Source organism: Arvicanthis niloticus, chromosome 15 (genome assembly GCF_011762505.2).
Source record: "Arvicanthis niloticus isolate mArvNil1 chromosome 15, mArvNil1.pat.X, whole genome shotgun sequence".
In the NCBI taxonomy this organism is placed as follows: domain Eukaryota; kingdom Metazoa; phylum Chordata; class Mammalia; order Rodentia; family Muridae; genus Arvicanthis; species Arvicanthis niloticus.
In genome coordinates this window covers 55486437-55512153 of record NC_047672.1, presented here as the reverse complement: position 1 = coordinate 55512153, position 25717 = coordinate 55486437, and the positions used below count along the sequence as shown (strand labels likewise).

Below are 25717 nucleotides of genomic sequence, written 5' to 3'. Positions count from 1 at the left end.
CTTGGCCATTATAATGATGACATGGCTGTGTAAGGTGTTGTCTTTCTTCTTACAAGGTCCATGGTAAAACACTTAGGAGTCCACGTTTATGACAAGTCTATTTGTGTCCATTGTATTATCCTTGCACCTTTACTATCGGTTTGAAATAGAACACAATCAAAAGTTAGGAGAAATCTTATGTAAGGTCTGTAACTCTGAACTTGGAAATTTTCTGTGATAGAATTGTGTTGCCTAATATAAATAAGCATCCCGAACTCTGTAGTCCCTCCGTGTTGAAGGAACTTGAACACTTGTTTTATAGACAGTGGTTAAAGTATTTGAGAATGATTAACATAGGTTTGACATCGTTTTTCCAATACTTGCAGAAGTGTCAGACGAAGAGCAATGTGCCTCGAGTGTGTGGCTCTGCAGCCAGGCTCCACTGTTAGCCGAGTAGCCACTGACACTGGAGCTAGTCAGAGCCAAGTGTGCTGTTCAGGGGAGAGCAAATTAAGTACGGGTGATTAGAATACATTTACACTAAGTCCAAAAGCTTCAAATTAGAAATAATGAAGACTATTGCCTTCACATTAACATGTTTAAATGGTAGTTTTAAAATAGTTTAGTTAAGTGAATAGAATATATTTATTAAAATTGGGTTCACCTGTTTCTTTTAGCCTATAAAGGTTCTAGAAGCCACGTTTAAAAGTTACTAGAGAACTTACTCTTTATTTCTACTAGATAAGCTTCTGTAAATGGCCTTTGTATGTAGTTGCAGTGCGACTTTACACTGCAGGGGGCTTTACAGCAGTTAGTGACCGTCTTACGATGGAATGGACTGCCTTAATAGTATGGTTTTCTGCTATTAAAAGGCATTTATGGTCTGGAGAGATGGCTCAGTGGTTATGAGTGTGTGCTGCTTTTCTGGAGAGCCCAAGTCCAGTCCTAGCATCCCTATCAGGCAGCTCACAACTGCCTGTGACTCATCTCCAGGAGATCCGTGTCGTTATAATGATCTCCATGGGCATCTGCACGCAAATGCACACGTGCGCACGGGTGCACAAACAATTAAAAAGTGTGTGTGTGTGTGTGTGTGTGTGTGTGTGTGTGTGTTTATGTGTGTGTGTGTGTGTATGTATGTATGTGTGCCTGTGATTGTCTCGACCTGTAATGCCACAACCAAGAAACTGAGACAAATAGATCAATTACAAGTCTTAGATCATCCTGGACCACATAGTGCAACCCTGTCTCAAAAGGAACAAAATAAAACATTAAACAGATTCAAGCCCAGACTGGTGGCTCACACTTTTAATCCCAGGACTTGGGAGGCAGAGGCAAAGCAGATCTCTCAGGACAGTCAAAGGGCTACACAGGAAAATCTTGTCTCAAAAAGCAACAGCAGCAACAAAAAACAAACAAACACACAAACAAACGTAGACTCACGCAAGAGCTGCCATGTAAGAGTGGAGTAGTCAAAGATGCGTTTATGCTTGTTGGGCTTTTTCAACACCATCATTCTACTCTATGATCTGTTATTCCAATGCATTTTAGAATTTTTCATTTAATGATGACATAAGACATTTAGAAGAAAAAAACCTAATGATGAAATACATTTAATAAAAACTGATATGCAGATCATTTCCACTATTGTAACTTAGGAGAAATAAAAACTGAGATTTGTAACTAGTCTATGGCAATAGGATTTGGAGGTTTTGCATATCTTTGGCGGATCTTGAAGCCCTGGGCATGCTAGGCGAGCACTGTACCACTGGCTAGCTCTAGCCGTTGATATTTTAAATAGTCTCTTATTATGGAAGCTACTGGCCTTGAACTCTATGTATAGCCCAGGCTGGCCTAGATTTTGTACTACTCCAGTCTCAGCCTCACAAATGCTAAGAATACAGACACCACCACCTCCTGGCTTCCAAATAGGATTCCAGGAACACAAATACATTTAAGGAGATCCTGGGGATGCATTGACAAGCAAACAAAAGACAGGTGACAAGGAAGCATGTGACGATCCAGTTTCAGAGCAGTCTCTATCAGACTAGTTAGAGCAGAGGCTATGCAGACATATGTATGGTATGTTGTAGGTTCAAAGGCTCTTGCTGGGGTTGGTTGGTTTTTCCTCCTCGAGTAAAATATCCTTTGTAAAGGAAGGAGATGCATTCCAAAATGTATACAATCTGAACCTTAAAGTCTAATTAAGGTATACACTTAAGTTATTTTATCCTACAAAGAATCACTTGGGAAACTTACCTTATCTTACTTTATGACTCTAAGCACTGTTAAGGCTGGATAGTTGCAGAGGTGACCAGGTGGCTGTAAACCAGGAGCCAGTAAAGTTTAGTGGTTGTAAACCTTTTAAAGGCATTTATTAGTTACATTGTGGAGACAGTAGCCACACTCTAAAAGATGGGATGACAGTATGTGGAATGATCATACTGCCTGTGACTGCCCATGTAGATGAAAGTGTGCCATGTTTCAGCTGTAAAGGGGAGGTCTCTGAAAACACTGCAGGGAGCAGGGCTGAGCTTGGGTGTGATGGAAAGAGCGATGAGGGTGATGCAGAGGTCTAAACAAGATGCTTTCCTGAGGAAGGGTGTGGAGAGAGACTGCTAAGTTATGCTTCCATATGTCTAATGGGGTTTTTTGCTGAGCAAATAAAATATTATAAGTAATCCTTTGGCCATTGCTAAAGGTAAGAGATTTTTTGTGTTATGTTTTCCATGTGTTCAGAAATTAAGAGTAGTTACACCATCACAGTGTCGCTGCTTATTTCTGTCTACAGTTTCTGCCTGTATACATGCACATTCGAGTTCTGGTGGCTGCATATCTGTTTCAGACAGGGTACGGACATTTCTCTTACTTTTGGATCAAAGGAGATTTCGGAATTCACAGAGTATGCCAGGTAAGAATGTAGTCAGTTATTCTCTTTCAACTCAACATGTTTTTCTGTCCGTCTGTTAAGAAATTATAAATATGGTCATTTTGAAATCATAGATCATTAGGATTTATGAAAGATCATCTTAAAGTTTTTGTGCTCAGTGTCTAGTGATTTTAAATACATTATTAGTGGTGGAAGAAAAATAGAACCTAGATGCATGTATAATAAATAGCATCATGGCTCAAAGAATCAGTGTTGGTCTCCTTTGGTTTTATAGAGAGCTATTTAGCTGTCTGAATATATCATGATTTTTTTTCCTGCCTGAGAAGAGGATTAATATTTACTGACCTTCTGCCTCCTGCTAAGCAGTTTCTAAATGTTACTTTCCCTATAGCCTCATGATCGTAGATGGAAACAGAAGCTAAGAGGGGCCAAAAGCTCTACCCTGAGCTACAAAGTCATCAGACAGGACCGATAGAAGTCTGTTCACACTCTATGTTGTGTTAATAAATTTAAGCTGATATCTGAAATGACTGTAGCGAAATCACAAAGACCTTTGAAAACTTGAATAATACTCATGGGCAAATCAACATCCAACAGGAGATGGAACAGACACCTTCTCTTGAGGCATCTCAACCTCTGCCTGTAAAATATAACCCTAGCAGGGTGGTGTGTGATTTCCTCCCTCTCTTTAAAAAGATGACACCTGTAGTTACAGGACTGCTCAGGTGATTCTTTACTGTGATTTCATTAGGAAATACATAAATATTTTATATTAACCTCTTCAGTGAGTGTGGGGCAAATAAAACTTTGGGGATTGGTAAAATAAATTTGTAAAGTCATTATTTGACTTGTAAGTATTTTACTGTGTTCAGAAAAATCTGTCTTTGTTTTTCATATATATTGTGAATAAAAACCATTTTCTTCTCCATTTTCATAGGTCTTATTTCGTCTCAATTTCCTGGTTGTGGTGTTATGTATCGTAATGGATCGACCATATCAATTCTATTACTTTGTTCCCTTGGTCACCGTGTGGTTCATGGTCATATACGTCACGTTAGCACTGTGGCCACAAATAACCCAAAAAAAGGCAAATGGTAAATAGACTTTCTTACTGATGTTAATAAATATATTCTATCACTGTACTGGATTTCCTGTTAGTTGTTAAAAGCTATTTTTCACTAAAAGATATAGGTCATTTAAATGTGTATGTGGTTTTAGGATTTTTGCTTTAAAACTGTTTCTGAAACAATACAGCCAGGAAGCTTACTACAGAATAAAACACTAAGAACACTGGTTTACATTTATGTTGTATGTTTTCCTTCTATTAAGAAGGCAGTTTTTAAGCTGCCTTGCATACAGCAGAGTGACAGAAGCGTGAGCCACATGGGCTGGAGGCTCTTCCCACGTTGTGTTCAATATGGGCAACTCTGTTTGGTGTGGTTTCTGACATATGTGGAGAGTCTGGGTAGACATTCACTTGAAAAGCCTTCATGTGTCAATGAGTTTATAATTTGTGCTCTGCACAGCTCTCTAGGGATTAATGTCAACCTATTTTACTTACAAGGACCCCAACTCCCGACCTAGAAGGTGACCATTTCCCAGTTTCTCATCATGATCGTACTGATGACGTTCAACTAACGCCACCGCTGTTTATCTTAACGTAGTTTCCCCGTGATCATATCATTCAAACGAAATCTTCTGGGTTTTATTTTTTAAAAAAATAGAGAATTTGGTTCTAATATTAAAGCTGTATCTAACTTTCAACTTAAATCTTGCTTATAAGAAATCTTTTTTCTTATTGACTCCCATTAAAATGTTAAATAAGTTTCCAGCTAAGTTTTAATGCAGCCCTTTTAAAACGTGTTAGTATCTTTGGATAGTCTATAGATTTAGAGTACAGTTTGTCTATAGAAACTTAGGACATTCATGAAAATGCACCAACTTGGAACATGTACTTTGAACTATGCATATGTTAATGTGTCTCCTGGTTAAACGTGTCTCCTAGTGCACTGGAGAGCTTACACTTCCTGGAACTTTATGTTTAAATAGTAGCAGTGTTACCTATGTTTAGTATCTACCCTAGGTTTGAACATTGCATTGAACATATAGCTGTATACTTGGCTGAAGCATTCGACAATGCGTGGGTGTAATTGCATTCAAGGGGCACCATGCAGTGTGCATCTCCAGTAGATAAGCAGGGGTGTGAGCTGTCAGTCACTCACCGTAGTGGCTCTCCGCCCAGTAACGCTCCACTGATTTCCTTTTCCCTGCCTTTGATTTATGCCCTAAACACTTTTGTAGATAGTAGATCCAGGACTATTTTGAGAAACATTTAAGATTAGAAAACATTAAACACAGTGTCCTCAGTGTGTTTACTAATATAAATTTGTATTGCTTTGTATGTTGCATATTTTCCCTTTTAGGAAATTGTTTCTGGTATCTTGGCTTACTGTTGAAACTAGCCTTTCTGCTGCTGTGCATATGTTTCTTGGCATATTCTCAGGTTTGTATGCTCTTCTCAGTTTACATTTTATAATATTTTAAAGTTTGTCTACTAGGGTATGTGAGAAGAGTTAGAGCCTTTTTCTTAGCTTCATTTTTTAATGACTGTAATAAAAGTGTCACTCTGTAGATGACTGCTCAGTGTGGTTCTTTGAGACCCTACCTACTTTGTTAGCACTGTTTTTGTTGTAGGGTAATTTCAAGCTCTTCCTCTGGCAGTTGTTCAAGATCATTTTACTTGACTTTGATCAATCAAACGTTTATTGAATGCCTCTTATGAGACATGCTCTAAGTGAGGATCAAAATTCTCTTGACAGAATTTGCAGCTTAGTTTGTGCATTATTCATTGCATCAAATTGTTTCTTGATTTTTCTTTAAATGCACAAAGCAAAATTGAGACAGGAAAATGAACTTATTTTGCATAGGATTTGAGAAGGTCTTATGTACTTAATTTGCAAGACTTGGATCAGTTTTGTACTTCTGACCTTATATCCTTTATTTTGATGGTTGAGATTTTCTGTACATTTAGCAGAATGGCAGTCTGTTATCTGCTGGTGAAATCCATCAGGCAGACATTTTATTTGGGTATCATGATACTCGTAACAAAATATTTTAATTTGAATATCTACAGTTTGGACATAAGCTGCAGTTGACTTGCAGTGCTACATTTCCTCATAAAGTTGCCTCAAGTGTAAATGCCCCCGAGGTACATTTTGTTATGTGTGGGTTGGGCGGTGAGCCAATTCTTCAGAACCTTTGGGGGAGGCAGTTTTAGGCTTTTATACTTACTTTCATATTTAGAAGCATTTGAAACATTTTTGTTTCTATATGACAAATCCAGTTTTCTTTTCCACGTGAGATATATAAAATAATAAAACAATAGAAAATGTATAAAGATATAGGTAACAACAAATCCCTGCATGCTGTGAGTACATTTGTGTGGGAAAAGGGAAGCTGGCCCATCATTAAATAGTTAGACTGAGAAAACTTCCCTTGCTCTGGGCCACACAGTGGAGAGCTTCCTGCTCTGTACTGCCCCTGCACAGCACACCGAGCCCAGAGTCAGGACTCAGTAAAATTTCCTTAGCAGTAACATTATAAATACATTTCAATTAGAAATAAAATTTTAAATTACAAATGCATTTATGTAGAGATATTCTTCATATATATGTGCTAAAATCATATGCTTATATTCAGTAGATCTATACCTGTTGTAACATATATATATATATATATATATGCTTATATCTCTCTATATATATGTATGTATACATATAATCCAGGGGACTTTATTTTGCAATTCTTCGTAAGAATGAACCTTCATTTTCAGTGGAATAAATTTTGATACAGCTCTTTTATGTACAGTTGAAATTGTGGAGAAATGAAAATAGTTGTATTTTCTTAAAGTGATAGAATTCTTCCGACACAAAGACTCAGCAGTATCTGAAGTATTATCTTCATGTTTTTCTTTGGTTTGCAGTAATTATTTTTTTTAGTTATCCTTTTGATGCTGTTGCAATAGGTCGAGCAATGGGACATTCCTCAGTAGAATTCTCTGCTATTCTTTCGTCCTTCCTGAGGACTCGGTCTCTTTGAAAGGCTTCATCAGTGTGCAGGAATGTACCCTAGGCTTCTCGCCTTCGCTCTTGCATTCTCTTGCTGTCAGATTAATAAGAGGCTGCCATTCACTAACTGGACAGAGTAAAACTTGAAACTGTCGCCAGTAATGGCATTTGGGGATGGCTGATTGGAGTGACTAATTCAGGGGGCTCTTTCAACTATAATAATTATAGATAATTAAAGACGTTTAGAGGAAAATAAATTATATTTTCATCTTAATCAGTTTTTGGATATTGATATTGTATTGGCTGAGGTGTTTTGTATTTTTGTGTCTCTATCTAGTAAATATAAGAGTTTTAAATATTAGGTTAAGCTCCTAAACAGAATGATTTTCTAATTACTAGTTTTTTTGTTTTTTCAAACTTTTATATTTTTAGTAGTTTTCATGTGAAAGACAAATTTGAAATTTATTAAATAAACTTTTTTGGTCATATCTAAAATAAATTTATTCTTGTTCAAGTGAAGCCAAGTTTTCAAATGAATTGGACAGAAGTTAAAAATGTGAATGAACTTTGTTTAATCCTAGCTTAACAAATATATAGATTATAATGGAATTGCAAAACAAGCAGTGACCTAACTGGCTGGCTTCCTTTTTTAGGGTGCATTTGAGAAGATCTTTTCTCTCTGGCCACTTTCCAAATGTTTTGAACTGGAAGGGAGTGTGTATGAATGGTGGTTCAGGTGGAGATTAGACCGTTACGTATGTATTTACTTTGTGATATCTTCATGCCACAGATTATTCTGTTAGAAAATTATTTGCACTCCTGTCTATTTCTGCTTAGTTTTTGTACAAAGAAACTTGTTGAGAGTAAGTTAAACCAGACTACCCATGAGCCCTTTCTCATTACAGCAGAAAATGAGTCTGCATGTCTATCAGCAGGAAAATATTTTAAGTGTTTTCTAAATGGGGCCTCTGAGTGACAATTGTAATTTATTGGTGAGTCACTTAAATGTGCTCTACCATTCAGAACAATAGTCATTGAGTTTCATGATGTGTCCTGAGTTTCATAAGATGTTGATGTTGGAAAGTGTGTATTAAAGAGAAGCATACCCCTGAGCGACCGAGTGTTTTCAGTCTGCTCTCTAACCTAAGATTACTATTATAATGGACTTATTAAGCTCTACAATATAGATTCAGTGATAGGCGTGCAAAGCAGCAGCAGCCACAACATAGTGAATGACTCCACACACTGAAATAGTTCAGATACCTTTGACTAAGAAAATATAAACCACCTAGCAAAGCACTCAGTCAGCACTAATGACTTTGCCATCTGCTCTTTCCTTCCTATTCTTCACCATCTTTCAGTGTGCTGGATAGCCCTTCTATGCTATCTATCCCTGGTTTCTAGCTCCTGTTTACTTCCCAGGGTGGTTTATTGCATCTCCAAGCTGCATACAAATGAAACGTCTGTGCCAAAGCCTTGTGAGGCATTAGCAGATAAGGCGCTAGGATGAGCCAGTCCTGTTTGGGAAACTGAAGCAGAGCAGGAAAGCCTGATTAGCCCCTGAACAACAAAGCATAGTTCTTACAGTCCAGAGACTGGGAAAGCCAGGTTTGCGGTGATGGCAGATTTAGTGTTTGGTGAGGGCCTGCTTCCTGGATCATGGGCAGCCATGATCTCACTGGGAATGGTCTCTGCCGTCTCTTTTATGGGGCACTAACCCTGCTCATAAAGATTACACCCTCATGACCTGACTGTTTCCCACATACCCACTTAAAACTACAAACTTCTCATGGGAATTCATTTTCAACATACAAGAGGAGTTTTGCAGGGAGAGGCTCAAAAGTCCAGTCCATTCCAATGATAAATCACGTTACTGGTGTTTATGTCTGGTTTTTTTTTTTTGTTTGGTTGGTTATTTTAGAGAAAGAGCTATGTGCTCTATGCCCCACCATGTTTGATATGCATAGTTTCCTTTGAAACATAAGACTTGGTGTTGCTGTCTGCTTTGGTTGAAGGGCTAGGTATAACATGTGCTTTAATGTTTTGGAGAATGTTTGTAAGAGTTTAATATGTTTAAATTGTTGAGGTTGGAGATGTAGCTCAGCGGAGGGGTTTGCACTTCTCAGTAGAAGGCCCTGGGTTCAATCCCCAACACTTGAAATTATCAGTGTCTTTCTGCCTAGAGGCTTTGAGTTGAAACCTCTGCCCCTGCTGGGCCTTACTTTCCTGGCTTGCCCTCTCCAGCAGTCACTCGCTTTATTTGAGTCAAAGTTTGCTCTTCATAGCAGCTCTAAAGTCTTAAGCTTCTAGCCCATGTACTTGTATAAATACAGTTTTAAATATTCAAGGATTGTCGCTAGTATTTGAGAAGTAACTCTTCAAAACCAGTTTTCTCTGTGTTGTTCTCAGGTCGTCTTCCATGGAGTTCTGTTTGCCTTCATTTATCTGGCTTTGCAGAGACGGCAAATACTTTCTGAAGGAAAGGGTGACCCTCTTTTTTCAAACAAAATTTCCAACTTTCTATTGTTTGTTTCAGTAGTGTCTTTCTTGGTAAGTTTCACAATATAAGTTTCTAATTTTCTAAATGTTTAACTGTTAGAAAAAAATGACCTTTAAATAAAGAAAATGTAATTTAAATGAATACTTTAAAGCTTTTTACTGTATTTTTTTCTAATGAGATTTAAGCTTTAAATAAAACGCATATATAAGTTAGTAAAATAGGAATTTTAAAAGTTACAATCATTTGGGAAAAATTATACCATGTATTATCTACCTGTCTGATCTGTCTGTCTGTCTGTGGGATGGGGGGAGGGGGGTGAGACAGGGTTTCTCTGGGTAGCCCTGGCTGTGCTGGAGCCCCTCTGTAGACCAGGCTAGCCTTGTACTTGCAGAGATCCCCTGCCTCTGCCTCCCAGAGCCACCACTGCCACCACCCAGTTCCATGTCCTTGTTACTGTGGAAAGCCAGCACTCTGTGGTAATGAGCAGATTACCAGAAGTGCCCAAGTCTCCCTCCCCACCTTCCTCTCCCCACCCTCCTGCCCACCCTTCCCACTTAGGCAGTTGATGCTACTGAAACGAGTAAACAAACCTCCGGAGAAGTGTTTTGTTTGTTTGCTTTTTATTTATTGTTTTTGTTTGTTTGTTTTTTGATGTGTTTGTTTGTTTGTTTGTTTGTTTGTTTTTACATTTCAGTTGTTGTCCCCCTTCCAGGTCTCCCCTTGGCAAGCCTGCCTCCCATCCCCTCTCCTTTGCCTCTAAGAGGGTGCTTCCCCAGCCACCTCCCCACTCTTGCCTCACCCCTCTAGCATTCCCCTTTGCTGGGGAGAGCTTCTAATGGTACTTTTTACAGCATAGTGAGCTACCATATAAAGAAGATATACAGAAGTTATAAAGAAGAGAACCAAGGAAACTTTCTAGTTCGTGTCTGTTTAAGGGTCAGCTGGTTTGAGATCTGACTGTACATTCTTATTTTAGACCTATTCCATCTGGGCTAGCAGTTGTAAAAACAAAGCAGAGTGTAATGAACTCCACCCATCTGTGTCCGTGGTACAGGTAATTCTCTTTCTTGATTTTTCTCTATACTTCATACTGTGCAGCCCAGGCTGGCCTCCAGCTTATGAGCCTCTTGCCTCAGTCTCCCAGGCAGTAAAATCATGACACTCGCCACCACACTCAGTTCCAAAGAATTTCTTGATTTAGACAACTTTTTACTTAAAAATTTTTGTAAGACTATAGTATTCAAAAGTAAAAAGATGAGAGTTCAAACCCTAAAAAAATGTAGGGAAGTTACCTAATCTCCAAGCCTTGTCTTTCTCTACAGTAACAAAAATATTAGGATCACCCTCAAAAGGTTCTTACAGCTCATGTTTGAAAATTACGCATTTCAGCATTTGTACCTTAGAAAATGTTAATTCCAGGACTCGAGTGATGACTCAGTTGGTAAAATGTTTGCTGTACAAGGAATGGAGTTCCATCCCCAGTACAAGGTGCTGCAGCAGCTACCTAAAATCCCAGCTGTGAGGCAGTAGGGACCCGAGAGTCCCTAGGAGCTCAAACTGGTGAGCTCCAACCTCAGTGAGAGACATACCTCAGAAAAACAAACCAAAGAGCAATAGAACAACCCACTGTCAACCTCTGTCCTACACACTCACACTCACAAACACTTGTATCATACACAAAACATTCCAACATTCTCTTCTCAGATTTGCCTTTTTAATATTTGCTTGAATTTATTTAATTGTATTTATTAACTATTGTGCTAAGCTCCATCTTAATAATAAAAGGCTGAGTATTAAACAAGATATGATACCTGTTCACGAAATTTATGGTTTCATGGAGATGTGGACCAGTATACATTGATTCATTTATCTCAATGTTTTGTAATCATTTAATAATCTTTTGACTCTGCATGTTAGATGTTCTGGTGATGACCAGATCCAACACAGTTTCTATCCTTATGGAGCTGACAGTCTCTGTAACAAGTTATTCTAGTAACCACATAATTATGAATAGAAGTATATCATACTTTATGAGAATATGGTAAAGGGTAGTATATGACCTAGTTAGAACACAAAGGAAGTGGAGTCAGAGATCATGGATCATTTTCCTGAGAATAAGAGTGAAGAACCAGTTGGGCAGGCCCTATCATGAAAGGGAACATGGTACATTTAAGGAACTTTATGCAGAACACTGGGCCTGAAACTCAGAGAGCCAAGATATAAAGACATGTGGGATAGTGCCTGGAAAGGGGGCAGGGTATAATGAGGACTCAGATTGGACCTACAAAGCAGAAGGTTTGCAGCCATCATAGGGTACGATCATCAGTGTGCGAAGAGTACATACAGATTGCCTTGAAAACATGGGTGCTTTTTCCTAACTTTTACTGATGAAAGAACAGGGTTTTTGAAGGAAAGTGTGTCTTAAAATCTAAAGGATGAGTAGTCCAGCCCAGAGCATCATGAGAGTTTTTGGAATGTCTCTTAGGCCCTGAGTGTTCTTGAGTGCAAGGACTGTTTGGTTTATTCTCAGCTTCTGTGGACAGCAGCACAAACCGGTGAGGGAGTCTCTAGACATGATTAATAATGAAGTGTTCAGTGATGTCTTTGAATGCCATTTCTATTACTTCTGCAGACAATGGCACTACCTACCAATAGCTCTTTGTACAACTTATAAAATGTCATTGCTGTGACTCATAGGATGAGAGGGAATTAGTACTCACAAGTCTAGCAGACAGAACAATTTAGAAAGAACAGAGAATAGCTGCAAGCAGAATAATACCAACTCTTTCCCACTGAGCCACCGCCACAGGCTCAGATATCCGAAGTTACCTTTATTGAAAAGACCGTAGCTTCTTTCTTGTAGGGTAAAAGAATGGATAAGGAATATGATCTAAAGTAAGCATCAGTTTTACTGGCTGTTTGCTTCTTTTTAAGACTATATGTCCCGCCTTGTAAATGCCAACAACATCTAAAAACTTCAAATGTTATAGCCACTTCCTTCCAACTTGACTGCCTGACTGCATGCTTATTCTTAGATGTGAGCAGAGAATGTGTGTGTGTGTGTGTGTGTGTGTGTGTGTGTACACACATATACAGAGATATATAGTATATGTGTGTTCATGTGTGTATTACAAGGAACCAAATCCAAGGTCTAGCAGGTCTCAGCAAGAATATTACCATTGAGTATACCCTCCTGACCAGTGTCAGGTGTTGAATCTGAACTTTGTGGTTTTGCCTATCAGATTTGATAGGAATTTCTAACTGTGACTAGCTATAGAACTGCTATTAACCATAGAGAATGTATAAAAAATGATTTTTGTAGTATCCAGGAAGTTAAAACACTAACCCAATTTTAAGCATCATTCTGTTAATTTGAAGCTGATAGTGGCCTCTCAGACGTCACGTGTGACCTCTCAGATGTCACGTGTGCTCTTCATAATTATTGTTTCTCTGACTTTTCACTTTCCCTTACTTATTATATAACTGATAAAACATAAGACTTCAATATGATAAAGAAATGGAATACACTTTGGGAAATGGTAATCCCAGATAGAAAGAAGGGTGTGGCTCGCTATGTACTCTTCCCAGATCTCATGTTGCTCAGCCTAATGGATGGCATGCATATATATCCATCTTTCTAGTATTTTACATTACACCTGTGGTTCATTGCAAATTCTAATAGCACAATAAATAGACATAGGTCTCCCCTTCTTGATCTTTGCTCTAGTGTGTAGTACTTAGGCTGTTAACTATGTAAAAAGTTTCTTTATAGATCTTCAGTGTGTGCCTCAAAAAATACCCACACAAGTTTTCCTGCTGCATCCCAATTTGTGTTGATGAGAAATCAGACCAACTTAACTCCCTTTCCTCAAGTTCCAAAACTGGCACAGACAGACCAGGGTGATAGCTGTCTGATGCCATTGCTTCAAGTATCCCTCAGTTGAATTGCACCTGAGAGGTCCTCTGGTTAGATTAGCCACATGCCTCCTTCCATGTCCTTACCTATTCTGCTTCCCAGAGGATGCGTACATCTTGTGAGGAAGGCATGGGGTGAACGTCACTCAATGTAAGTTCTTTTTTTACAATGGTATCCCAACCCTTTGATAGGAGAAAGCTTTGAAAAGATAATGATGAAAGAACAGTCTCTTTTTTAAAAAGTATGTCTTGCTCCTTTGAAAAGAAAATGAATTCTGAAGATAGCACTTTGCTTAATAAACTGGTTATTGGGTATGAGACTGTGAATTAGAAGTTTTAAAATTGCAAGGCCTTTTTACCTTGTGCAAAAAGATACAGAAGCTGAGTGACAAGTTAGAAGACCTAAACTGGAGATTATGTTAGAGTAAGAATCCGGAGAGAAAACTGCTGCATATGAATGCTGTGTAAGATGCATGTCATCTGTCAGACTGTGCGGCAGCAACCTGATGATATTCATGGCCCTACTGTTTCCCACACAAACATCCCTGTCAGTGGAGGAAGGATTGTGCTCATTGGATTTCTGTCACTGTGACAAAATACTCAAGAAAAGCAACTTCAAGGAGAAAAGGCTGGCTTTAATGCAGGACTTACTAGGTTTCAGCAGAGTTGTAGGTCTGCACATCTGGGTTGTGATGAGGCAGAGCGCCTTGACATGAATGTGGCAGGTCAAAGCTGCTTGCCCCATGAGGCCCAAGCAGACTTAGAGAGGAAGGGCCAGGGATAAGGCATGCGCTCTGAAGGCCTTTTCCCTTTGATCTGCATCTCTGCCTAGTCCCCATCAAACAATCAACCATCCAGACGGCCATAAACTGATCAGAGGGTAAATCCACTTTAGGAACCCTTTGTATCCAGACCTAAACAAGGCAACTGGAATATGTAAAGAGAAAGAGTAGCCACTAACCTGGCAGATGCTCCATGAGTGAAGCAAAAGCCTGCCAACTTTACACAGAGAGTCTGGGGGTGGGGTGAATAGTATGTTCTTCCTTATGCATAAAGTAAAGCATTTTTCTCTTAGTAACCTCAAATCCATACTACTATTCAGTATACAGATCTTCTGTTGAGAAACCCAGTGTAGATCTACTCTAACCAAAGTACCCTACCAATATTTATCAATTAAAAATCATTTACATCAAATTCAACAATATAAATGGTAGAGCTACCACTTAGGCTTCATTCAAACTCGTTTAAATAAATATGTTGTTCATGTTTACTTTTTTGGGTTTCCCTCATAGATTGTAGCCTTCATCCTGATAAGGAACATCCCTGGATATGCCCGTTCTATTTACAGTTCATTTTTTGCTTGGTTTGGAAAAATTTCACTAGAGGTAGGTACTCTGATATTTTGTTTGATCACAAACAGCTGAGTGTATACACGCACACATGTGTATGTGCGAATGTCCAAATCTGACATACAGTTTTAGATTACAGTTACATTCTAGGTAGAATAATAGCATTGAACAATCATAAAGCATTTGGGAATGTTTTTAAGGACTTTTTAAATAATAGCTAGATGGAGGTAACTGTCAGTGCAGTCTTCACACTCTTTCAAGCTTTTGAGTACAACTAAGATGCTTGAATAAGAAGAAAAGTATTAAGCCAGATATAAATGAATTCACAGCGGGGATATTTTGAGTTTTTATTCATCCTCATAATTAAATATTGCTGGAATTGAGATCGCTAATGTTTGCTGTAGTAAATGTCACTTTAATATGACTGGACACTGTGGGAAGACAGTCAAATTTATCACAGTGTGAGCTATAAAAGATAAAATTATCTATAAAATCAATTTAAGCCATAGGGTCCGAAGTACATTCTGCAGACTCTGACCTTTATTATTGGAAATAAAATGCTTTCAGTGGATCCATGTTGCAGTTATAACAGATACTTCTTAGAGTATGAGATTTATTGAGTTACTTTTTTAAATAGGGCAAGTAAGTTTCTCTGAGTTTTCTAGTCAGGATTCTGTCACCTTCTGATTGTCTCAGTTAGCAGAGGGGATGTATAAGGGCAGCACCGTGCTCGGCAGGCCTTCGGGGCCAGTGTGAGAATCAGAAAAAGTCCCCAAGGTAAAGCACACCACACGTTTAAACTGGGAAATTAATGGCTTACTCACGAATGCTCTGGGCACACCTAACCTTCAGTGTTTTTTGTCCTAGCTGTTCATTTGTCAGTACCACATATGGCTGGCAGCGGACACAAGGGGCATCCTGGTCCTCATCCCCGGGAACCCGACGCTCAACATCATCGTCAGCACGTTCATCTTCGTTTGCGTGGCGCATGAGATTTCTCAGATCACCACTGACCTCGCGCAGGTCATCATTCCTAAAGATAACTCCTCTCTCTTCAGGAGGCTGGCATGTACACTTGCATTCTTTGGTGGACTACTCATCTTATCCACCATTCAAGATAAATCAAGACTGTAGGCTCCTAAAATCCTAACAACAAACTCTTTGGGCTTACTTTGCATCTGTCTAGACAAGAAAATCATCTGTCTGAAGATATTAATGACTGTGTAAATATAAACATTTGGCAATGGGACAGTTTTGTGACGTCCGTTGAACTTGTGTGATTGTATATATATATCAGCACTGTGTATATCCAATGTGAAATGCATACAAACAATGAACCAGGATGCAGCAGATAGGAGTGCATGTGGAAAACACTTTTCTACCGGATCTGTGTCCCCATTTATAGGTGATTTTAGTTAGCTTATGAAGGCAGGGAATGATGGACTTTCCAGTAAACCTATGTAAGTAAGTTAATTAGCTTAGTGACACCACTGTGTGTCTTGATACCCTCTGACTGTGTGGTAATCATTGCGTCTGCATCTGTACACACAGAACCTAGTACTTCACAGACAACTTAGTACTGAAGTGACTTGCAGTGTTCTTCTCCGTCACATGTGCAATGCTGTGGAATGAGAAACCGTGTCTTTAATCCATATGTATTCATATCTGCTGTGTGTTTTCTGATGTGAGTTTTTTCCTAACTGTAAGCCTAAATCTTTGTACACTTTGCCCTTCATGGAGTTGTTCTAAAGCTCTGTGACAAGATTTTGTTATTGTGGATGTTTGTTGTTGCTTATTTTTTAAAAGGCCAAATTTTTCTTCTAGTCCAAACAGTCTATCTTTTTTTCCTAACCTATACTAGGATTAAGAAGAAGAAAAAAAAAAAAAAACCTACCCTGTGGATCCATTAGTGTTTGCTGGCCACTGATTACGTAGTGTATATTATTTTCCAATGTTTGGAAGGTTCTTTATAGCTATTTGGTATTTCCTATTATGCCCTCATTTTTTTAAAAAAATATTTATCGATCTGAAGCTGTGCAGCATAGTGAAGTTGCAAATCCTTTGATTGAAATGTATGACCATAGTAGAATTTTAAGTAAACTGCTGATTTTGAACAATAATGATCTGTTAGGGTTTTTTTTTTAATAAGCTGTTAGAGGTATATGTTTATTTATCTGTTGTACAGATCTGATTATGACTTTTAATGTATAAAATATTGCACTTATTTGCTTTTATTCTGTGTGTGGTAAGATATATTTTCTGTTCATAGTGTGTGACAATAAGTAATTTAAACAGTAAATAAACATTCAGTGGATGCTTATTTTTGTATTGGCAAAGTATCAAGCTATGTGTGGTTTTTGTTTTGTTTTTTATCAATTTTTTTTAATTCACTCTCTTCATCAAACCCTTAATATGTAGAGGCAAGTTACCAAGTTCTAGTTGGGAAGGAATAATTGAGTTCTTAGGGCTTGTGTTGATAGTCTGTCTTCTAACAGGGGAATTTAAGCATTATGGTTTATTTGGACCTTTAGTTAAAAGTTTCATACTCCTCAGTCCTTACATGCAGCTGATACATTCTCATTAACTGGGAAATATTTATTCGACAGAAATGTGCTTCTCTCTTTTTCTCTCCTCTTCTGCCCTTCCTTAATCTTTTGACGTTTCCCAGATAGACAATGGTAATGATTCATTGCCCTGCCTCCTAGACAGCAGCCTTGAAAGCAGAGAATCACACAGTTATAAATCAAAAGCTTCCAAGCACTGTGCTCACATTACTCTTGCTCTCGTAGCTTTGCCAATGAACAGAGTGCATTTTAATTTAGCTTGTAAGTTTTATCACCTGAAGAAGGCTCTTCCTGATGGAACAATTGAAAGAGAAAGATGACCACTTCTCTCCCCGGTTTGGAGGCGACTGGCTTTCAGTAATGATGCTAAGAATGAGAATGCTAAAAATTCTAAGAATGCTAAAGTTTTTCTATTCTGTATGAACTCAAGCTGAAAACTTGAGCGAGAAGCCCTGTTTCTTCGTGGCATGGCTTATTAAGTTGTAATTTTTTTAGATAGAACTATACATAATAATATAATTAAAACGCTGTGTGTGTCTGCGTCTGTGTGTGTGTGTGTCTTTAGTGTACACTTGAAATCCATTCTTTTTAATTTGGTTTAGCCTAGCCTCTGGATAAGATGGTTTTGTACAAGTTACCGTAAGGGTGGCATTTGTGTTTGGTAAATGAATTGTTATTTCTGCCACCGTGTAGATACCAATTGTTGTCAGGCACAAGATTCCTATAACAAGCTGCTTCTGTATGCTAGTGAGTATAGAACACAAAGATTAAACTCAAATTTTTTCTAGTAGAAATCACAGCCAGGAAACCATCCTCTGCCTCCAAGCTACTTTGCTGACTCAATTTCCCCACATTCTTCCTGCTTCTTGTGTCAAATCTTCCCCTAGTGTTTCTTGAGAAAGAATCATTGACATTTCAGCCTGCCTTCTACCTCATTATCTATCTGCCTGTGTTATATCACATTGTTGCCTTTTGTGATGGTGGTAAACAATGTTGCTAGGCCACTTCTCCATCATAAGATAATGTCAGCTTCTCTAATGGATGCATTCTTTCCTTTCACAAACCCTTTATTATCTCAAGGCTAGGAAGCTTTTAAACTTGATAAACTTAACTTTAATAATAGCATATTAGTATTTCTTTTTAATTTTTTACAGATACTTTCATAGGTAGATGGATAGATGGATGATGATGATGATAGATAGATAGATAGATAGATAGACAGACAAACAAACAAACAAAAGATAAATACATCCACAGAACCAAGGGCAACACTTCATGTAGTAGACACTAAGTGAGGGAGGGGTAATACTATCAGTAACTATCTGCAATTCCTCAGAGAGAAGCCAATCTCCGTAACTTAGTATTTTTATCAATCTAGCAAGTGTTAGAAGAACCAAATTGGCATTTTTTTTATGTTGAGCAATATTAAATTGCTAACATGCTAGTGTTTTTTTGACATATAGAAATGTTTTACATTGCCCAACCTAACAGCTTCCTTTGTTTCTCTCTTTATTTAAGGGGGGAGGGTATTATTTTATTTATTTACATTTCATATGTTATATCGCTTCCTGATTCCCCCTCTGCAAACTCCCTATTCTATCCCCTCCCCCCTGCTTCTATGAGGGTGCTCCCCCACCTACCCACCCACCCACCCCCGGCCTCCCAGTCCTACATTCCCCTACTCTGGGGTATTGAGCCTTCACAGGACCAAAGGCCTTCCTCAGCTATTAAAAACAATGAGTTCATGAAATTCTCAGGTAAATGGATGGAACTATAAAATATCATCCTGAGTAAGGTACGCCAGTCACAAAAGAACACATATGGTATGTACTCACTGATAAGTGCATATTAGACAAAAAGCTTGAAATACCCACGACACAACTCACAGACCACATGAAGCTCAAGAATAAGGAAGACCAAAGTGTGGATGTTTCAGTCCTACTTAGAAGGGGGAACAAAATAATCGAGGGAAGTAGAGTGAGGGACTTGATAGGGAGAGAAGAGGAGGTAGAGGAAAGGGGGCAGGATCTGGTGTGGAAGGAGACAGGGGAGATGTGCAGAGGGCCAGGAAATTGAACAGAGGTGTGTAGCAGTGGGGGATGGGGAACTGGTGGTAGCCACCAGAAAGTCCCAGATGCCAGGAAAGAGTCTCCCAGGACTCAACGGGGATGACATTAGCTGAAATACCCAACAAACGGAAGAGAGAATCTGTAGAAACCATATCCAGAGGTTAGGCACGCTCCCTGGTTGAAAGATCAGGCCACCCACCCATCTCAAAAATTTTAACTTTGAATAGCTCCTGTCTAAAGGAAATACAGGGACAAAGAGTGTAGCAGATACTGAAGGAAAGGCCATCCAGAGACTGCCCCACCTAGGGATTCATCCCATATGCAGCCACCAAACCCAGTCACTATTGCTGATGCCAAGAAGTGCATGCTGACAGGAGACTGATATAGCTGTCTCCTAAGAGGCTCTGCCAGAGCCTGACCAATACAGATGTGGATACCCACCCCCAACCATTGGACTGAGCAGGGGGACCCCAATGGAGGAGTTAGGGGAAGGACTGAAGGAGCTGAAGTGTTTGCAACCCCATAGAAAGAACAACAATATCAACCAATCAGATACCCCAGAGCTCCCAGGGACTAAACCACCAACCAAAGAGTACACATAGAAGGACCCATGGCTCCAGCCACATATGTAGCAGAGGATGGCCTTTATCAATGGGAGGGCTTACTTTGTTTCAAAACAAAAAACAAAACAAAAAGGATCCTGATGAGTTGCTAATTACATAAATAAAATATACTGATAATTATTATAAAAGTTATAAATACTAAGCTTGGTTATATTTGAAGTAATTCTATAAGGATTGATGAAAACTTTAGACATTCATATTTTAAAAGCACTGGTAAAACATTTTTATTCAATAAAATATATTCTAGGGTTGTGTGTTATATGAATTAAAAAATACTATTAAATTCCCTAGAAGATTCATGGAACAGTACAGACAAGAAGCTATTTTTCAAAAAGTTTGAGACTATTTATTATAAAATCCCTAGCAGGTTAATTAGAAGTTACCTACTTAAATCTTGAAGAATAAAAATAAGGTGAATCAATATTTTAAAAGGAAGCTTGGGGCTGGCAACATGGTTCAGTGGGTAACGCGCTTGCTGCTCTGCCTACAGACCTGAGTTGGATCCCTGGGACTGTACAATAATAGAACTTTCACAAGTTGTTCTCTGACCTCTATGTATGTGTGAAAAAGTGTGTGTGTGTGTGTGTGTGTGTGTGTGTGTGTGTGTGTAGGCACATACCTGCGCAAGCGTGCACGCGCACACACACAGAACCTAAATGTATCAAAAATATGAATTTTGTAGTTATTTAAAAGTACGTCATTTCAGACAAGATCTTTAAGAGTAATTAGGTTAAAAACTCATCTATATTGGGATTTCCACTGGTATTATATTTTAGAGAATTATCTAATAGCAATAATTGTTTTAAAGTTTAATCTCAAAAATACTACTAAAAGCACATAGCTGGGTGTTTTTTTTTTTCCTTCTAGAACTATTAGAAGCAGTAATGATTTTGCCTCCCATGGACAAACTGAATGTTTCCTTTCAGCTGGTGGTCAGAGCTCTTCGCGTTACCACCTGCCTCTATTTGGTCCTTGCTGCTTATCATTGACCTCCTTTCTATTCTGTTGAAGACCCTGGCCCATGGATTGCATCGTCTACGTTAGAGTGGGTCCTCCCACCTCTGGGAACACCCTCATAGACACATGCAGAGGTGGAGTCCATGGTGATTCTAAAGTTGGTCGCTTGATGTTGAAAATAACCTCAGATTTTATTTACTATTATTGGGGAAAGACAGACGGGGACTATGCATAGTCCTGGAACAACTGTTGAACTTTGAGGATGAAAGTGCTAAACTGCCATTCTTATACCAGTCCAAATATAACCTGACTGGAGAACTTGAACACACACACACACACACACACACACACACACAAAGAAAAAAAGTATGAATATGACTATCTTCTCTCTAAAGGAGAAATGGCCCATGAAGGAAAACCAAAAGTTAAAAACAAAATTCTGGTACATGAATTTTTTAAATTTAATTCCAAATTCTATTAGATAAAAAAATCAAAACATGCTAAAAGACATAAATAGAAAAAAAAAACCACAACCTGGAAATTTACAGATCATAACTATTTGACAGAAATTTAATGCCCTGAGCATACAGAGAGCTCTTATGGTGTAGAAACACCAAGCTGTCTACAGATTCTAGTTGGTTGCTAATTCTGTACAGAAGGCCACTTCATTCACATGCCTTAATGTATATTGCACAAATAATTTAACTTGGAAGTATACTAAACACAGTCTTTCTATGGATCCTTCTGGGAACTGGCAGGCAGGGCATTTTTCTTAATAGTCACTGTATTTTCTTCAAGCTTTTCCAAACTAAAATTAATTAAGACTAGATTATATTTAGCAGAAATTTGGAAACTAAATGGCCCATCTGTCTGTGGGAGAACACAGACTCAATATTATTTTTCTTCCTAAAAAGAATCTTGGCCTACCTCTTGAGCGTTAGACTACAAGTTTCCCCAAAAGAGGTCGCTCCTGCCTAACCTTTTACGATGCTTCCCTCAGGGACCTGAACTCCAGGTAAGGATTGTCAGCAGTGAATTCGAATCATTCATGGGTTTGGCTGTCCCAAATGCTTCGTAATGTTATTTTCAAAACGTTCATTTCGTTACTTCTTCTAATTCTTTAAAATTTATGTGTCTAACAGGAAGCGCCTTAAAGGAGGAGGGACTTGTTTTGACTCGCGGTTTGGGTACAGTTCACGGTGATACAGAAGCTGCTGCTAACACTTAACTGGCTTCCTCCCTGACCCCAGACCCCTGCTCTTCACTCAGTCTAGGGCAGTAGACCAGGGGAAGGTGCCTCAGATTCAAATGAGGGTTTTTGCGGTAACTTTAATCCCAGCACTAAGCGGGCAGAGACAGGAAGATCTCCTTGAGTCTGGGGCCAGACTGATCTACAAAGTGAATTCCAGGCTTCCCAGTACAAATTTGACAAACAATCTAACACAAACAAACAATGGGTGGTCTTTCCCACTCAGGTAATCTCCCCAAACAGCACTTACAGATACACCCGAGGTACAGTACATCAGAATTAAATTAGTCAAGCACCTAGCAAAGATCGCCTGGCTAAACTCCTTATTATCTAGAATCTCAGGTCACATTTGCAGTTTATCCTACAAACAACTCTTCACCGCAGTGCAGTGTCGCTGAGAACCTTCATCATGTCTCAGTGAGCTCTTTACGCGCACTTTCAATTGCTTCACTCTGGCCATGTGTGAATGCTTGCTCTGGTTTCTTTGCTAACAACCTCTCGTGGACAATGTAACTTGGCTTTCAAGGAGGGCTGGGGAGCTGGCTCAGTGGTTAAGACTGACTGCTCTTTCAGAGGCCCTGAGTTCAATCCCCAGCAACCACATGGTGGCTCACAACCATCTGTAATGGGATCCGATACCCTCTTCTGGTGTCTGAAGAGAACAAATAGAGTACTTGTATATATTAAATAAATCTTTAAACGAATTAGGAAGGAACGCTGTCTGTCTCATAGGGCAGGGGCTTTGCTGCTTAGTGTTCACCTCTTCCTCATTCTTGACCACTTGTCCTTTCTCGTAGTTTTCAGATGAGGTCATTTCTCAGATGAGGTCATTTTGCCTGTCCTCAACCTCTCTGAAAACAAGGCAGCCTGCGGTCTGTAGACAACAGCCGTCAGCACGTCAGAATGAGCAAGTCACCATGAGCAAGTCACCACGGTCACAGGCACTCCTTACCTTAGCGGCCATGTATGGACAGCAAGCCCTCAAGCATGCCTCTGTAGCGAGTCTCTCGGTCTCCTAAAAAAAAAAAAACAATGCAGGAGGTTCTCCTCATCCTCCTCATTACATGTGTGCTCTCATTCTCAATCCATTTTAATTTTCCTTCTTTCTTTTTCACTTTAAATCACCATCAGTTCTAATAGTATTACTTCCGGTTGGCCCCACCCCGACCCCGACTGCCAATACTGCTTCCCTTTATGGAGACTGTAGTCCTGAAGACCAGATGCCAAGTCACAGTCAGGTCACAGATAGTGGCACACACTTGCCCTCACAGCAGAACAGGGCCCTCCGGTTTGCTCACTTTCTATTTCATGCGGTGTCCTCACAAAACGGCCTATCCTTCCCCCACTCCTGTACACCAGCGCACCCTGGGAGAGTCAGGGAATTTCTCTTGCTTGTGGCTTAGTTTTCTTGCCTCTGGAAGGAATACCTTCTCCCTTTGGTGACCCAACATTATTGCCCTTAGACGGGCTTGAATCTGTGGATGTGGAATGTGTCACCTATGACAAAGTAGGCAGAAAATAAGAACAGGGAAGACGGTAGTGAACACAGATTACCAAGTGCTAAACGTCCACTCAGGACATGAAGTTATACTAACCAAGTACCCACATAGCCGGAAACGAAGCTTCTGGATCAGGAACAAGGATCAGGAAGGAGCTTTCTAGAAGATGAAACTATCTCTGGGTAATCCACGTCTCATTAAAGAATCCTTTAAAGACCCCGCTTTAGTGGCAGGGGTCAGTGGGCGAGTCAAACTACGTTCAATTTGCATTTCTCATAGTAAAATGCTGGTTCCCTTCCTTTATCCCATGTGACCTAAAGGCTTATAGTTCTCTTAGACTTCTATAAGCATTTTCGTATACTAGGAATAACCCTTTTCTAATTTTGAAAATTCCACCCCCCAGTTTTTACTTCCCCTCTATTTTGACTTTGATTTCTTTCTTTCTTTCTTTCTTTCTTTCTTTCTTTCTTTCTTTCTTTTTTGTTTTGTTTTGTTTTGTTTTGTTTTGTTTTGTTTTGTTTTGTTTTTTTCGAGACAGGGTTTCTCTGTGTAGTCCTGGCTGTCCTGGAACTCACTCTGTAGACCAGGCTGGCCTCGAACTCAGAAATCCGCCTGCCTCTGCCTCCCAAGTGCTGGGATTAAAGGCGTGCGCCGCCACTGCCCGGCTTGACTTTGATTTCAACTATAAATTTTAATTTAAAAATAAATCTGTTTGAGTGTATCTTCAGTTCTTGAGCCTCCTCTTAGGCTCTTTTCATTGTGTAGATTTGTCTTGTCCAACTTTTATGTGATAATTCTGTTTTGTCTTATTATATTTTATTTTGCTACTTTTCATTATTATCTCTTAGAAACCTATTCTTTTCTGATGAGAGACCAGAACAGAAATGCATCTGGACGGAAGAGGAGGGCAAGAGGCACAAGAAAGGGTAGAGGGAGGGGAAAGCATATCAGAATGTATTATGTGAGAAATTAATCTATTTTTCAATAAAAAGGAAAAAAAGAAAAGATGGAAAAACATGAAAAAGTGAAATCCATATTTTGAGTATTCTGTTCTGCAAATCCTCTTGCCATGCAAAGCTCCTTTAAAAGCTGGCCACCTCTTTTCTCACTTGGCACACAGCCTGAGCAGTATTCTTTGGAGAAGAATATGTGTCTCTAGGACTTAAAATAATAATAATAATAATAATAAATGCTTAAGAGAGATTCTCTTCCTTCCTTGCAGCAGACGATGTTGGGTGCAGTGATGTGTTCTTTATTTCAGTGAACATGTCTGGCCACTGTACTCATTGCTGGACTCCTAAGTTTCACTGAATAACCTGGCCTGTTTTTAAAGGTCATTTCCCATAGCCCAGAGCATGTGTATCTTACCAAAATCTGAACACGGTTCTGTCCTCAATATAATATACTACCGTGAGGGTGTGTGCTTGCAATGTATAGACCACCCAGAATGCTTTGGGTTGTCATCTGACACAGGATGGCTTACTACACATCCATCAAATGAATACCGGTGTGTATGCACTTCTGTGTACAATCTATTTCGAGCAGAATAGAAAAAAAAACATTTACTAAATTAGTGGTCATGTATATGGATCTTTAGCGGTCTGTTCTAATAATGAAACCCTGTCTAGTACAACACAGAGGATCTTGGCTGTTACATGGTTGAGTTTGCTGAATGTACCGACACTCCTCGGGATCTGTGTGATATCTATGGTGCCATAGTGCTAATTAGAGTTATGATAATACACTATTATGGTTTATCTATAAACTGCCCACAAAAGTCTCGTGTGTGAAGGTGTGACCTGTTGGTAGAGCCAATCATTGAGAATGCTGGATTACAAGGTCTCTAACCTAATTAAAGATAAATTTATAGTTTAACAACATTATTAGGAAGTCACAGGAACTTTCAATGGTGAAGCCTGGGTGAAGGAAGTAGACCACTTGAAGATGGACCCAGCTGATCTTGGATGGAAACTAAAGCTGTGAACCAAAGCAAATCATTCTACCAGTTAACCAAATTGATTGGGCATTATTTTTAATAATGTCTGGAAACATGACA

At 39.1% G+C, this 25717-nt stretch overlaps 1 protein-coding gene across 2 annotated transcripts in view; it reads left to right on the top strand.

Moving 5' to 3' along the window:
* The window catches only part of Casd1 (CAS1 domain sialic acid O acetyltransferase 1), a 43765-nt gene extending 26745 nt beyond the window's left edge, over window positions 1-17020 (top strand). For both annotated transcript variants that reach the window (XM_034519265.2, XM_034519266.2), the window contains 8 exons: window positions 2771-2890; window positions 3807-3963; window positions 5293-5372; window positions 7590-7691; window positions 9346-9486; window positions 10413-10490; window positions 14644-14736; window positions 15568-17020. In XM_034519265.2, coding sequence (XP_034375156.2) covers window positions 2771-2890; window positions 3807-3963; window positions 5293-5372; window positions 7590-7691; window positions 9346-9486; window positions 10413-10490; window positions 14644-14736; window positions 15568-15834 — 1038 coding nt within the window. In that variant the 3' untranslated portion in view covers window positions 15835-17020. The remainder of the gene's footprint in view (window positions 1-2770; window positions 2891-3806; window positions 3964-5292; window positions 5373-7589; window positions 7692-9345; window positions 9487-10412; window positions 10491-14643; window positions 14737-15567) is intronic.
* The last annotated feature ends 8697 nt before the right edge of the window (window positions 17021-25717 follow it).